This window comes from Channa argus, chromosome 5, assembly GCF_033026475.1.
Source record: "Channa argus isolate prfri chromosome 5, Channa argus male v1.0, whole genome shotgun sequence".
NCBI lineage: Eukaryota > Metazoa > Chordata > Actinopteri > Anabantiformes > Channidae > Channa > Channa argus.
In genome coordinates, this window is record NC_090201.1 from 15,924,185 (window position 1) to 15,939,644 (window position 15,460).

Consider the following 15,460-nt stretch of genomic DNA (forward strand, 5'->3'; position numbering starts at 1 on the left):
AACACGAAACAACTGTGACTTTTATTTAGTAATGGAGTACAATGTGAAACATACTGGATACTGTGATGATGCTGAAAGAAGAGGTTTTCCACTTTATTGTGCAAACCTGCAGGGGGCACTATCCACCTGTCGTTTTAAGAAAACGCTGACCAAATGAGTATTACACTGTTTTAAATATTTTATTAGCTTTAAAGGCATTTATTATACACATATATCACTTGTAATTTCACTTTGGTTTTTTGGCTGCATGTGTACATTATTTTAAAAACACATGTTGTTGCTTGTTTCACTGCAAATAATAACTTCAGCCCCAAAGAGCATCATAACATGATCAGACCAGAAGTATAGTAGGCATGAGTTTGTCTGCAGCCTTAAGTGTTGCTGCAGCAGATGTAACAGTTATGTTCTAGAAGTTTCCAAGGGCTCCAAAGATAACACATATATGCTGATGCGTATATGCACGTATCTGCCAAGAACTATAGGTTTAATATACCTGAGAGCACTGGATACTGTGATGATGCTGGAAGAAGAGGTTTCCACTTTGTTGTACAAGCCTGCAGGGGGCACTATCCACCTCTGATATGTAACTGAAATCTCTCCAAAGAAGGATCATGCTGTTAAGCAAATAGTTTAGACCTGGAAACTTTGCCTTCAGGGAAATGACATGATGGGTGCCATCTAATGGTTAAAATTTCACCGTAAATTTGCTTTTGGCTTGTTGAGCAATACTGTTTTTTTTTTTTGCCTTTTCTTGCCAATGATACTCCTAATAACCAGCATTCCAGCCAAACAAACATACCCACAGGTAGCTGCTACACATATGTTTGCTTTTTGTACTTAACCCCCTGCCTTTTTTTTTTTTTTTGATGATATGTCTGTTGCCAACACCTGTCTGGATCTGACTCTGTGGGGTCTTCAGCCTAAACTGACTAAGGCTTTGTCTCATTTGCTTGTTAATAAATTCATTGTAAATTCATCTGCAAATCAGCAGTTGGGTTCAACATGTAAAAGTGACACATTTCTGAATTACATTATATTTCTATTCATTTATGCATTTATCTGACTCCCATTTTTTTTCATAAAAATATATCACAGGTAGATAGAACATAGAATCCCATAAGTACTTATTAAAGTAAATGATGTAGTGAAAGAGCCAGAGGCATGTCTAAATGAGCACACATCTATTTGTTAAACTACTGAACTGCACCTGAGGCTATAGTGATAATGTGACATGTTACTGTCAATGCAGTTAATCACCTTTCAGAGCAACTTGTATTTCAGTATTTTCCCTTTGTACGGTGTTTCAAAAAAACATGTTTTTCCTGAAAGAGTGTACTCATGTTCACCTCTTCTCAGGCTGTGAACTGCTCATAACAACCACTAGGCTCTAACCAAACCTCACTGGGTCAGTGGTTTCCAACAGGTGTTTAGCAGATCGAATGCATGTAGGTCAATTTAATTAAGAATCATTTATTTAGAAGTGTAGCGGATTTCCAGCACACAGCATTTTGAAGTACTTGTTTACTTGTGTTACTTTTTCTTCCTCTGCAAGTATCATGTACTGTAACAAAAAATGGAAAATACGCTCACTGCCCAGCATGGGCACAACACAAGAGATAAAACATATTAAGCTTGGTTTTACCAAACTAAACAGAACAAAATGCATTATAGCTGGCACTGAGCATTGATTATTTTTTTATACAGTAAGCAAAATATAAACCTGCTTAAAACATAAAAAAAGAACTTCGAATCGAACCTTTCAGTGTATTAAACTGAAAAAAAAAACTGAAATGACTATATGACTTCTCTATAATTTCATAACCTATAAAACAGAAGCAAATATTATACTTTTTATATCAATATATTGTATTTACGTTATAGATTAATAATGCAAAACCTAAAATGCAGAAATAATTTGCAATATATTACTATGGGCTAAGAATTTTGCCTTTTGAATTGCCAAACAATTTATAATACCCTCCAAAAGTATTGGAATAGCAAAGCCAAATCATTTGTATTTGTTGTATGAACCTCTGGGAATAAAAGATGGACATTAGAGAAAAGTTCAGAATTTTAGCTTTTATTTCCTAGTTTTTAAAATAAAATCCACAACATAACTCCTTTTGTATCAGACCCTTTACATTTTAAGGAAACACGTGACTGACAAGTGTTTCCTATTACCCTATTACCAGTGTGTCCTGCAAGAGTGATCATACAAAAAATAAATAATTCTGAGTGACTACACTTGGTTTTAGTCTTTGGCTTTACCTGTAAAGACTACTTGTTTTTAAAAATATCTATCAAAGTGTTATACAGAGACTTTGCACCTTGCTGCATAAAAGGGATTAGCAGCCAAATATTACAATCTCAAATGTCTTCCATTTACAGGAAAAAATATTATTATTATTATTATTAGCCTTGGTAGTATGAAACTAAATTCATGTTTGGTGAAAAAAAAAATTGACCTGCGTCAGCTGTGGAAACATCTGTATTTACCTGTGTTTGAAGCATCTGAGATGGATTCTCCACTCTATTACTTTATGTATTCCTATTGTCTCTTGCTTTGTGAAGCACATTGTATTGCATTTTGCTGTATGAAATCTGCTTTGTATTGGTTCCTTTTAAGAAATACAGAAAAGTTTGTGCATCAATGTTCTCAAAATAAACATTCATTGTGTTCATATAATTAGCTTTTATACACTTATATTATGTTCCTTATGCTTCCACTCTGGATCTGCTTATTTATAATACATTTAGATAATTTCTTAAAAGCCGTTGACATAACTGAAATCCTCCCTTTAAATCGGGATTAAGAGGATTCCTCCGGACCTGGAAAGTGGAACAAATTACGTACTTTAGGTGCTAGCAGTCTCTATCCGGTGTTAAGATTACTTTTACTTTTACCTCCTGTGCTACCTCTCAATCCTGTAATCCTATTTTTGAATTTGACAATGGGGTTAGTGGAGAGGTATAAAAATCATCCTGTGCAACTCAGTGTTCATCAACACAAAGAAGTCTAACAGAGCAGCAAAGATGGTATGGGACAAAGGAATTGAGCCTAATGGCACAGAGGGAAATGACTTCTACATCCCGATGTCCAACAGGACTGGGATTGTTAGAAGTCCTTTTGAATACCAACAGTATTATATGGCAGATCCTATCATGTTCAAGCTTTTAGCTTTCTACATGTTCTTCCTGGTCTGCACTGGAACTCCCATCAACGTTCTGACATTGCTGGTAACAGCTCAAAACAAGAAGCTCCGGCAACCTCTCAACTACATCCTGGTCAACCTGGCTGTGGCTGGACTCATCATGTGCTGCTTTGGATTCACCATCACCATCACATCTGCTGTTAATGGCTACTTCATTCTTGGACCCACTGCCTGTGATTTAGAGGGGTTCATGGCCACACTTGGAGGTATAAACTGTATTAGTTTGCATATTGACATAGAAGCAATTTGTAAGAGTTTACAATGAATAATTACACTGGACATACTGTAAAATATGAAGCTTATCGCTGCACACAAACAGATTCAAGTTAACCTGACAGTTAAATTTTTTCTCTTTGAAGGTGAAGTGGCACTCTGGTCTCTGGTTGTCCTGGCTATTGAGAGATACATTGTTGTCTGCAAACCCATGGGAAGCTTCAAGTTTACTGGAACTCACGCAGGAGCTGGGGTCAGTTTTACTTGGATCATGGCTTTGGCATGTGCTGCACCGCCACTTTTTGGCTGGTCCAGGTAATTCATATTTAGCTCTGTAACTTTACTTAATTACAATTTTAATTCCAATGATTTTAATTTGGTGGATGGTTAACATCTTATTAATGTTTAAAAAATGGCTGTTGTTAAACCTTACAGGTACATTCCTGAGGGTCTGCAGTGCTCCTGCGGCCCAGACTACTACACTCTGGCTCCAGGCTACAACAACGAATCCTATGTCATATACATGTTTACCGTCCACTTCTTCACTCCTGTCTTCATCATTTTCTTCTCTTACGGAAGCCTTGTTCTGACAGTCAAAGCTGTAAGTCGGAGTTATGTCTGTTTATCAGTTTAAGCTCTGCTGAACTATCTGTGCTTTGAATCTCACTATATTTTTTGATCTCAAACACTTCAGGCTGCTGCTCAGCAGCAGGAGTCAGAGTCCACCCAGAAGGCACAGAGAGAAGTGACACGTATGTGCATCTTGATGGTCTTTGGTTTTCTGATAGCTTGGACACCATATGCCACTTTCAGTGCTTGGATCTTCATGAACAAGGGGGCTGCATTCTCCCCCCTGACAGCGGCCATTCCAGCCTTCTTTGCAAAGAGCTCAGCTCTTTATAATCCTATTATCTACGTGCTAATGAACAAACAGGTTTGTTCATATAAAATGTCCCTTTCATTATTTGTCTTTGTTTAAACCCAGCGTGATACACATGCTTGTTATTTTAACAGCTGTTTTCCCTCTTTTCAGTTCCGTAACTGCATGCTGAGTACTATTGGGATGGGTGGCATGGTGGAGGATGAGACTTCAGTTTCTGCCAGCAAGACTGAAGTGTCCTCTGTTTCTTAAATATAAAGAGATTGTCATATTTGTGGACATTTTTCTTTCTACCGTGTCTTGGATAATTCTCAGTTTAGACTGGGTGAAGTTCAGAGACATCTGAACTTCTTGAGCAGTGACAAATGGCTCCAGGAAAAAACCTCACGCCCGCCATTTTCTCACCTTTTATTTGAAAGTTGATTTTAAGTGTTTGTCATGTCTCAGTGAGAATTTGAAATCATTGCCAATCTGTCATGGATGCTCACTTTGATGGAGACATAGCCTGATATGTCTAAGCCATTTGGGAACAATACAGAACAGAACGTCCTCAAGTAACATCAAAGTCCAACAGTATTTCCTGAATTTCATCAATGTGGGAACATTTTGCACTATTCTGTATTGTCAAAATGGACCATGTACAATGTCAAATTCTATTTTTGTCACTTGCTGGAGTTGGTCATCATAAGCATTTAACACTGCATAACATTAGATCAATAAATGCATGCATGAAAAAGAGCTGTCAAAGCAATTTATTTTAAAAATTGGCCGCAAAATTTCAATTAATTGAACTCACAGAAGCTAACAAGTCTTTCTCAAGTTGTCTCAAGCTGGTACAATTAACCAGGTTGACTAAATGTTTAATATCACCGTTTCAGCCTTTTCTATTACATCTCTCCACATCCTACCTGTGGAGAGTATCACCTCCACAGAGGCACTTTAAGCTAAGGGTGACATCAACATTATTTGATTATTATTTGACAGTGCTGAGACAAATAGGAGTGTGGTAAAGCTAGATCAGGTTAATCCAATTTCACAAGAACAAGAGCAGAGATAAGCACCTCACTATGACATCAAGATTACCTACTCATGGTGGTGCTGAGACAAAAAGGAGTGTGGTAAAGCTAGATCAGCTTAATCCAATTTCACAAGAACAGGAGCAGGGATAAGAACGTAGCAGAGTTGCCAGCCTTATTGGCTTTACCTAAGTAAGTAGGATAATAGAGAACACACGTTGGTCTTCAGAAATGTGCACAGAGAAGACATTCAAGCACAACGAACGTTACATTCTACATATACACTTTTTTTATTACCAAAATTACTACATTCTTTGAATAATAACTGTAATTTAATTCCAATTGTCTTTCTTAATAACTGTACCATGTGACTAGTAACTCCCCAACACTGGGCACAGGCCCATTGTGGATTTAGAGAATTATATCATCTTCATACTTTATATTAGCAATGGATCATATAAAAAAAAAGTTTATTCCCTACATGTTTGACTGAGGAAAAGTCTTTCTGTGTAACCTACCTCATAAAATGTTGCAGGATCGAGGTTCCAGCTTTAGCCCAATCTAAACAGGGAGTGGCTAAGAAAACTGTACAAACATGAATGGAATAATCTCAGCTACAACAAGCTACACAATGTAAAGTGGGATTGAGTTTCCTCATAGTCAGCCAACATAAAGTCATCCTGTGGGGGTTAATGAGTACTTGTAGTTTTAATAGCTGCCCAGAGTAATCCTTCTCTCTCTTTCTCTCTCTCTCTCTTTTGCGCACATGCGCGTGTTAGTGTTTGGAAGAGACTCATTACATACATTTGATTTCATTCTAAATTCGGAGAGATTATTGTTTTTTTCACACTGGTGCATTTTCCCAGCATTTTTTCCGTCGAACAACACGCTGCATGGAAGTGTATCTCGGAATAGTGTGAAGGAAGAGTTGAAGGAAGTCGTCGGCGTCAATGTGCCTGTCGGTTTGGATTTGGCGGTGGCAGGAACTGTTGGTTGTACTGTGAAAGTGTGTGAGGGATTCATAGCGCACTTGTCATGTTTTGCATTGATAAAGTCAATCTAGTCGTTGAACATGGAACAACACCGATTTCCCATATTCAGTCAAAGAGATAATTATTTCTAATGATCCATTTCTGTTATGAGCGCAGAGAAAGAGGATTGTTGAGACGGAATGATGTCATCTGGGTGTAAATCTACTAAAATGGAGCTTGTGTATTTCATGGGGCAAGTCTTCATGGTGTTGAACAACATACGTGAATTTTCGAGTCGATAGTTTTCAGTGAGGGACACACTGTGACGTAATTGTATGTCGGGGTCAATTGAGCGACGCTTGAAATCCAGATGAACAGGAAGAGCCAAGAGAGCATGGGGAAGATGTAAGGGATAACCAGAAATCCACTGTGACATAACCATGTAGTCCTGCAGCAGAACCCAGACAGTCTAGTGCTGATGGTGGTGATTATACAGGAGTATGGGCCATTTTCAAATTGCCACCAAAAAATGGAAACCTAGCGTAACAAAAAAAGGAAAATTGTCTAAAAAACAGGTTAACAAACAAGTGATATCAGCTCAGATACAGACTCATCTGATAAATCAACTCCAGTTGGACAGAAAAAGTATGTTTTGGTTCCCTCTTACATGTGGTGGATAGCAGGACTCATCACCCACTATAACATCAAAAATGTGGTTCAACTTAAACAACTGAGAAATTTTAACATTGTAAATCTTTAATGTTGGGTGGTGACTTAAATTGTACTGTTGAGGATTTATATAAAAAACGTGGCAAACCACAACCATAATGTGGGAAAATGACAGTATTAACATTTGTATTATATCTGTAGACTTTCAATGTTACTAAAGCTATTAAATGATCAATTAATGTTTTAAGGTGTCAGACACGAATTTGTATGTTTAAGTGGTTTTACAGGAGATTTAACCAGTATGCAGACACACTAAAATGGATGCCCCCTCCAAGTGTTTCTTTAGTTGGAGAATAGGAATGGTCAGAGTTGACTCAAATGCTGTATTCAGGGAGCTGATAGGCTGGAGCTTACAAATCACTCTGTGGATGTTTCCTCTCCCTATCATGCAGTGTCAGAAGATTTTTTTTTTAAATCAACCTGAACAAGGTCCCAGAATCCAGATGTAGAGAGCTGGATCATCAACTATCTCTTCAGAAACTGCAAGTGGCCCTCTCTAGCTTGAATGGTGGAAAGGCTCCTGACACTGATGGCCTTCACATGGAGTTTGGCTCATATTGGGGAAGGCTTTACTTGATCCTCAATGCCAATGTGAAGGAAGAAGTGTTCCCACTGAGTTGCAGAAGGGCCGTTCTCACCTTGCAGCCAGAGGATCTTTGTAAAATAAAGAACAGGAGACCAGTGAGTCTGTTGTTTGTAGACCATAAATCTTTTTTAAAGACACTGGGCATTTAAGTAATGGATCGGTTTGTTTGTTTTGACCAGACAAACTGTTTTCTTGACAGGTCTATTAGCATTAATAAACACATGATTTGTGATTATTTGGAATTATCTCACTAATTGTGACTTAAATTTGGTCTTATTTCATTCAACCAAGAAACCAAGAAAAGGCTTTCAACTGGGTGAAACATGAGTACCTCTGGAATGCTCTTGGCTTTTGGTTCCCTCCTTGTCAGTTCTTTCTAGGGACAGTAAACATGTACTGAATTTCAATGTTGGTTCACAGTGCTCCTTTTTCCATTAAGCGGGAATTAGACAGGGATGTTCATTAGCAGGCATGCTTTATTCTCCATCCAGTGAGTGTGCTGTGCCAAACCAGAAAGGAATTAGGAGGCATTAAGCTAACAGAAAGTTCTATGCCTGTGTGTCTATACGTGCGTATGCAGTTGATGATATGGTAGCTGTTAGTTGACATGAAGATGTTCAAAAGCTAACTTGAAATTCTTGAAAGGGCAAATTGCAATAAAAGTACAGCGTTGTTTGCGGGTAAGTGGTCGGGTGAAGTTGAGAGTATATATATTCTCTTTATACTTTGTATATACTCTCTGTATATATTACTCTTTAGGTTTTGTAATAAGTAAGAGAAGAACTGAGAAATTGTGAATAAATAGTAAAAGTGATGGTTGTTGCCAAAGATGTCATATAGAAGGCAAACTATCATATATCATCTTTGGTTCAACGGATTTACAAGTGGCAGGAGTTTATTTTATCTTAATATACTGATAGCTATGCATACATAAGGCTATTCATTGTGAATTTAAGATGCAGAACAGTTTTATGCAACATGTAGATGCTTTGTTAATCCCCCAAAACACTGACAAATCAATAAATTCTTTCGCAGGATGGTATTGTTAAAAATAAATGAACAATATGTCAAACACAAGTGTCACAGAAAATGTGAAGACCTTCTCAAAGAAGCATCATGGTATTTAGAATTCAGTTTAAATTACAAAAACACAACACGAGGGACCATTTCAGCAACCGAAACATGGCCCTAATGGCTAATGGCCGAGTGAAACATAAACATTTACTCATTAACATCAGTCACATAATTCCTAGATTGTATGAAAAGCTGCCCGCCAGTGACAGGTTTCCCCTTGCTGCAGGATTTTTATTTTCTATCCAGCATGTACCCATGTAAAAACTGTTAAATATGCATATTTAATGTGTATGGTTATGTTCTACAGTTAATCCTGTTTCTTTAGTACAGCAGAAGGTGACATCTGCTGAGTAAACTGTTAGACTGATCAAGAGGGAGATATGGAGCTTAATTATTTAATTGTTTCGTTATATAGCTTAATATTACCCTATTGATACAAATGATAATAAATAATAAAAAAGACCTGAGAGCTTAACACAAAAATGCTGCAGCACAACACACAAATATACACAAACAGCAATTCTGGTCAACAATATATTAAAATAATCTTTGGAATTCAACAGCATTGTTTATATATATAATATATATAGTTTATTTATAGAAAGACAGCTGTGTGAAAGATGATTTCCTATCTCTACGTTGAGAGCATTACCAGATGTGATTGTACTGTCTTTACACACCACACAAATGTCTTTCTTATAGTATCAAAAATCGAAACATTTAAGTAGCATCCATCCATTATCTGTCACCACTTATCTTATTTGGGTGGTGGTGGTGGTGGGGTGGGGGAGGGTCATTAGGCAAGATATACCTTTATTATACTTTCTCTTTTTACCAGACCATTCCAGTTGTTTTTATCATTTTCAACTCTATAGCTTTATATTTAGGGGTGTGAGAGCTGAAGGATGTTCTTCCACCTGGATTTCCACCTCAGTAAATGGATTTTATTAGGATAAAGAAAAGAAAATCACTTTTGCAGGGGTCTTGAGTTCAGTGTTAGTGAAAACTAACACACATACTGTTACCTGATCTTATAATCTTTCAAGCGACTGATTGTTTGAAGGTTCATCCATCTTTTCCTGTAAAGATTACTATGAGATCACCTGAAAAAGGATATAATAGGATATAGGATAGTTTCGGCACTTTTGACAGAAGGTTTATGGTCTAAAACGTGGGTTTGTGTAGCTCAGAACAATGCAACAGGCCTGACCTAGAAATCATGAGTTTTGGAACATTAGCACTGGTATTAAAACGTAGTCAAACTAAATGTATTGTGACCTAATATACTATAGGTTTGGTCATAGTATTTCTTTAAAATATTTAGGTCGTTAACACATTCTGTGCAAAACAAAAATGAATTTCTGCAGTGCAGTTTACTCTGTGTCCCCGTGAGACTGTTGGACACAGTCACAGCCATCCACCACATGTAAGAAGTGTTTCATAACAGAATACGTTAATATATTGATATATTAGAATATATTCATGTATTCTAATGATTCAATAGGTTGTAAAAATGAGAAAATAAAAATTATTTCTGTTTGATTAGTAGAATCAGAAGCAGTGTAATTTATTATAATTTTATATCTACAACTACCTGATTTAAAAAAAAAAAGGAAAATGTGAAACACTTTGCTGGTAAGTATTACTACAAGTAGTAAAAATGACTATAAAGGTAACATAAAGTATAACATTTTACTGTTTAATAACCTAATATTAGTTATACAAATCATTGTTTTTAAGAGGCTATCCTATTAACTCTACAAATTAGGTAGTGTAGTTTTCATAGTATCAGTTAAACATTGGTTACTTCGAAAGGCATAAACAAAATTTTAATATGTGCACTACTGTGGGGCAGCATCACAGCAGAGACAAGAGAGACCAGGTGTTTTAACAGATAAATGGGAGAAACTTTACATGTGACATTAGAGTAGTGCGCTCATAGAGTGATGCTTAAAGTGTAGGTGTAGAATACACCATTGTGGGACATTGAGAGAACAGGGTCAGTATATATATATAGCTTTTGGTGGTAAGTTATACTAGATGCTCCCAGATGTTAGAACGTCACAGTGTTTCTAACACTGGTTGGGTGACATTATTTCTCATGCATACTATGGGTAGAATCGTCTTGTTCCTGGTCCCCTTGTCAGAGATGTGTGCAGCAGCATCATGAAGTGCTCCATGACATTAAGACTACTGTAGACTATCTCTATACACTATCTATGACACAAACTATAACCTTCTTCGTCTCTTGGTGCACAGAACAGACTGAGGTGACTGCATGGTCCTGCAGATGCTTTTACAGTTGATAGCTCTAAGTTAGTTAGTCCCTTGACTTTGTAGTCAAGGGACTATCGTTTAATGGATGAATAGACGATGTCTCATTGACCCACAGACATTGTAGTTATTAACTCATCAAAGTCACTTGCACTCAAACCAGCTAAACCTCACTATGATGTATTTCAAAAAACTTAAGAAGCAGGAACTTAAAAGGCAAGATCTAATGAATCAAGTGTTGGTCAGGAAAGCTTTATGTAATAGTACTGTATTACTTTTCCCAGTAAACAAGAAGTGTAAAAAAATACAAATATAATTTCAGTACAAATATTGCAATCACTCCCTCTAAAGACAACTTGTTACAACGTTATTTTTTTGGCACCACAGCAAAGATTGATTTAAAATTCAACCCTAAATACAGTATTTATTGTGGTTGTGATTGCACACGTCACACGTCACAGCTCTAAATATTTACATTACTTTGATTTTATCAGGATGAAAAGTGATAAGAACATTATTGTAATTGGAATTTTATGCACTGTGCATGTAATGCTATCATTCTTTCCACACTTTCCAAAGCCTGACTTTAAAAAACCTTGAAACACTTATTACGGCAGCACAACAATGAAAAGCCAGTGGAGATACACCCCAACAAAAATAGACCCTCTGCCCGTCACATGTCAAAGTGTCCTTGAGCAAGACATTAAACCCCAACTTAGTTGCTCCTAATGAGTGTTGGCCAGCTGCATAGCAGCCCCCCATCGGTGTGTGTATGATTGCAAGTATGAATGGGTGAATGAGAAGCAGTGTAAAGCACTTATAAGTGCGGATCATTGACCATTTGCAGCTGTGGAGGATGGCCTTCAATAACTAAACAGCTAGAAACAACGAGCAACAAAGAACTAACAAAGCTTGTGACTGCATATGTGATGGATAAAGTGTTGCCCATTTCCATTAAGGATTAGCAATGTGAGAGTATGGAATCATTGCAATATTATTCAAATGCCCTTGACGGTATCAAGGGCATTGTAGTAAATCTAAGACAGGAAGTTAAGTATACGTATAGCATATGTAACATAAAAAATTGAAAAACGTACAAGAGCTATACCACCAAATGATTTGTGAAAAGATTTAGCAAAATATGAAAGTGCTTGCATGTTAGGATATATTCACGTTAATTTCTTTCTTACTTACTGCTTAAGTGAAGCCAATAGACAAGCAACACTATCCCTGCTCTTGTTCTTGTGAAATTGAATTAACTGGATCTATCTTTACCACAGCCCTTTTTGTCTCTGCACTGATTATGATCAGATAATCATGATGTCACCCTGATTCTCTTGTGGTTGGTGTATCTGGATGTATGTTATCTGGATAGCAGCATGTGATGTTCACAAACCTGTACATATGGTATTGTTTAGCATTAGTGTGCATTAATGCACCCCAACACTGTCACAGGTGCTCTTGAAATGTGCACTCAGACAAAAAATGATTTCAAATTATACACACAATCAGGCAGCCCATCCCCCACTCTCTTTTGTTCACTTCATTCCATTATCATCAGCATATCTAGCCACCTTTTTCTTGATGTGTAGTGAAAAGTCTCAGGTGGTCACACACTTTTGTTGCTTTGTATATGTTTGCACATTTGTCCTCTTATCTATCTCTTTGAACACCACACATTAGGGAATTACAGTAGTGATGCTCTAAGTGTTTAGCATTTTAAAATAAAGAGAACAGATAATGGTTTTATTCAGGTTGAGTCATAGATATACCGGTGAATCTTCACAGACAGCTCTAAAATAAACAGCATAGTGTCTCCAGCCACTGTGGCCGCAGTGAACTAACCTGCCCCCTGAAATCCTATTAAGAACTGTTAGCTCCATCCAAAGTAGACAGTGACCAAATCAAATTAAAGGGTTCAGTCTGAAGCTTCCTTCAATAGTGCTTAGATGATAAACACATTATGGTCAATTAAAATGTTTGGCAACAAGTCATTATAAACTGTCATGCAGATCCTCTTTTGCTCATTATCTTGATCCAATGTATGTCTGCCCCTGGGGGTTATGCTGTACAAGCATAGCTGCAGTGTCACATTTACCAAGTTAGAGCCCACAGTCTTGTATACATGACAATGCTGCTAATGTACATTGCTCTGCTCCACTAGGTTAAAAAGTTCTACATCTCTGTAAAGAACAGCCCAAGGCTTATGAGTCGTGCTTAAAAATATCAACAACATAATTTGGCAAATTCGTTCTCATGGCCATTTAAACAGCTGGCATCCTCATCAATGATATGGAGAATAAGTAAACAACTAAAGTAAAAGTAAAGTGAACCATAAGTGACCATAAACTACTGCAATAAAAACGTACTGTACTGCATTACACTGCAGTGTCCATTGAGGACTGCCTTAAAACTTTTAATGTTTAATTTGGACAAGATCTGAGCCAATAACAAAATAAAGAGAATTCACACATTTTTCTTACGTAAGTGCCAATATTTTTATTCAGTTATATAATTTTACAGCCAAACACTGTATACACAATAAAATGAAAGCATCCATAATTCCCCATATGCTGTCCTTGAGCCAAGTAGCTAACCTTGTTTCCTTTTATGTAATGAAACTTAGTGCAATACCTTTTCTTTCCTCAAAAGACATTAAATGTCATTGAAAGTCTCTTTGTGCTGTCCCTGACATAGACTGGAACTTTGTCAAAGGTGTGTCCTCCATCTTACCCACACACACAGTCTTGAACAGGATAAGCAGATAAGATCATGGAGGAATAGATGGATGGACAAAGACCTAATGTTTTCCAGTCTGTCCTGGATTTACTGTACTGGATGAGCCCTTTGGAGGATGTTTTCTTGTTTGTTTCAGGGCTTTCGGTGCTATTGCATAAAAGATACATGTATTATTCATTATTCATTTTGCATAGTTTTTGAGTACTTAGACCAATATGGGGACATCACAGGGTCAGTGGTTTGACTCCTGGTCGCTTCTGGCTACACGTCGAAGTGTCCATTGGCGAGAAGCTGAAAAGTTGCTCCTGGTGAGTCAGGTGAAGACTTTGCATGGTAGCTGCTGTCATCAATGTGAGAGTGTGTGAATTGGTGAATGAGAAGAAGATATAAAATGCTTTGGAGAAAAGTACTATATGGGCAGACCACTTTGCTGACGTGCTGCTCTATGCAGTTGCCTAGTTTGCCTATACGGAAGGGCCAGCCCTGAAAAAAGCAACCATGTTGTGTTCTCATCCCTGCTGTTCTTCTTATCCAATAGGATTATCTGATTTGGCTTTACCACCATCATTTTTGTCTCAGCACTGCCACAAGCAGGTAGTCCTGATGTCATACTGCTGTGCTCTTATCCCTACTCTTGTTCTTGTCAAATTGGATTAACCAGATCTAGCTTTACCACACTCCTTTGTGTCTCTGCATTGCCCTGATCAGGTAATCCTGATCCTTAGGTGCCGCTTGTGGGAAGTGACAGGATGGTGCTGCATGCAGCAGGATAAAGAGTTAGGGAACACACTGAATAGTAAGCCTTCTTAGCTCCGGAAACCTGAGACATCAGCTGTAAAGCTGATGAATATCCAGTTGGTTATACAGTATGTAAATATTTTTTTCATATCAATAAGCACCTATGAAGGTCAAGTGACACAGATTGAACAGCACTGGTAGCAGGGTAGAGGTATTTCCCTCTGATGTTTTTTGACCAAGGCTTATCCTTCTAACCAGTCAGAGAAGGCCAAACCCAGTGTGTCACAAGCACACATGAAATGTTAAGGAGCGTGTGTCCATGAGAGGCCATGGGCAGTGCACAATGAGGAAGTTCACTCTCAGTAAATTATAATCTTATATAATAATAAACATTTTGCTCTTACAGATGAACTGCATTGTAATCTGACCCTCTGTCAGGGTGTTAGCAACTCTGTGTTAGCACATAACATACTGTAGTACATCATCATTGTAGACTTTGATACAGTTTAAATAGGTGGGTGCTCAGTTAAAAAAACACATTAAGTTGTACATAACTAAGTTCTGCTAATGGTGAAAACACACAGGCTCACAGTCTTTCACTTAATCAACATTAGATCACTGCAGAGAAAGTAGTGAAAGGCTTCTTACCTAGATAAGACTGTATTTGTACAATCTTAATAAAATAGAATAATGTTCTAAACCTTTATTTTTCACTGATGTGTTTCAAATGTCTTTTTTTGTACTGTAGCAGAAACAGAGAAAAACTTGGTCTGTCTTGCAGCATTTCACCTTAACATAGTTGTTTAAGTGTGTGTTTGTGTGTGTGTAATTTAACTCATTTTAAAAACTCGTAATAATCCAGCTTCAGCCTCTTCTCATCTACAATACAGCATTAAAAGTGCAATTTAAACATGTGATCATTAGGTTACTGGCCTTTAGTGCTCGTTAAAGTCAAATATCAATTAGACCCTGGTTTTCTACTTCCTTGAATTCCTCTTGTAATCTAATTCTGCCAATTTAAGAATAAC

General features: G+C 37.3%; 1 protein-coding gene across 2 annotated transcripts; it reads left to right on the top strand.

The window, feature by feature from the left end:
* Window positions 1–2,780: 2,780 nt before the first annotated feature.
* Window positions 2,781–9,035, top strand: LOC137127846 (green-sensitive opsin-like). 2 transcript variants are annotated; one of them, XM_067505315.1, is made up of 6 exons: window positions 2,781–3,418; window positions 3,572–3,740; window positions 3,861–4,026; window positions 4,120–4,359; window positions 4,459–4,548; window positions 9,018–9,035. In XM_067505315.1, exons 1-6 carry the CDS (start codon window positions 3,034–3,036, stop codon window positions 9,033–9,035), a joined length of 1,068 nt encoding a protein of 355 aa, XP_067361416.1. In that variant the 5' UTR covers window positions 2,781–3,033. The 2 variants fall into 2 exon arrangements, with proteins under 2 accessions (XP_067361416.1, XP_067361417.1); XM_067505316.1 differs by lacking the exon at window positions 9,018–9,035 and having other exon boundaries at window positions 4,459–4,776.
* Window positions 9,036–15,460: the final 6,425 nt, after the last annotated feature.

Excerpts from the sequence above, each read along its gene's own strand:
- LOC137127846 (XM_067505315.1), top strand. The coding sequence starts at position 3,034 with ATGGTATGGGACAAAGGAATTGAGCCTAATGGCACAGAGGGAAATGAC. Across the intron at positions 3,741-3,860 it reads CCACTTTTTGGCTGGTCCAG|GTACATTCCTGAGGGTCTGC; the intron begins GTAATTCATATT and ends TAAACCTTACAG. Across the intron at positions 4,360-4,458 it reads ACGTGCTAATGAACAAACAG|TTCCGTAACTGCATGCTGAG; the intron begins GTTTGTTCATAT and ends CCCTCTTTTCAG.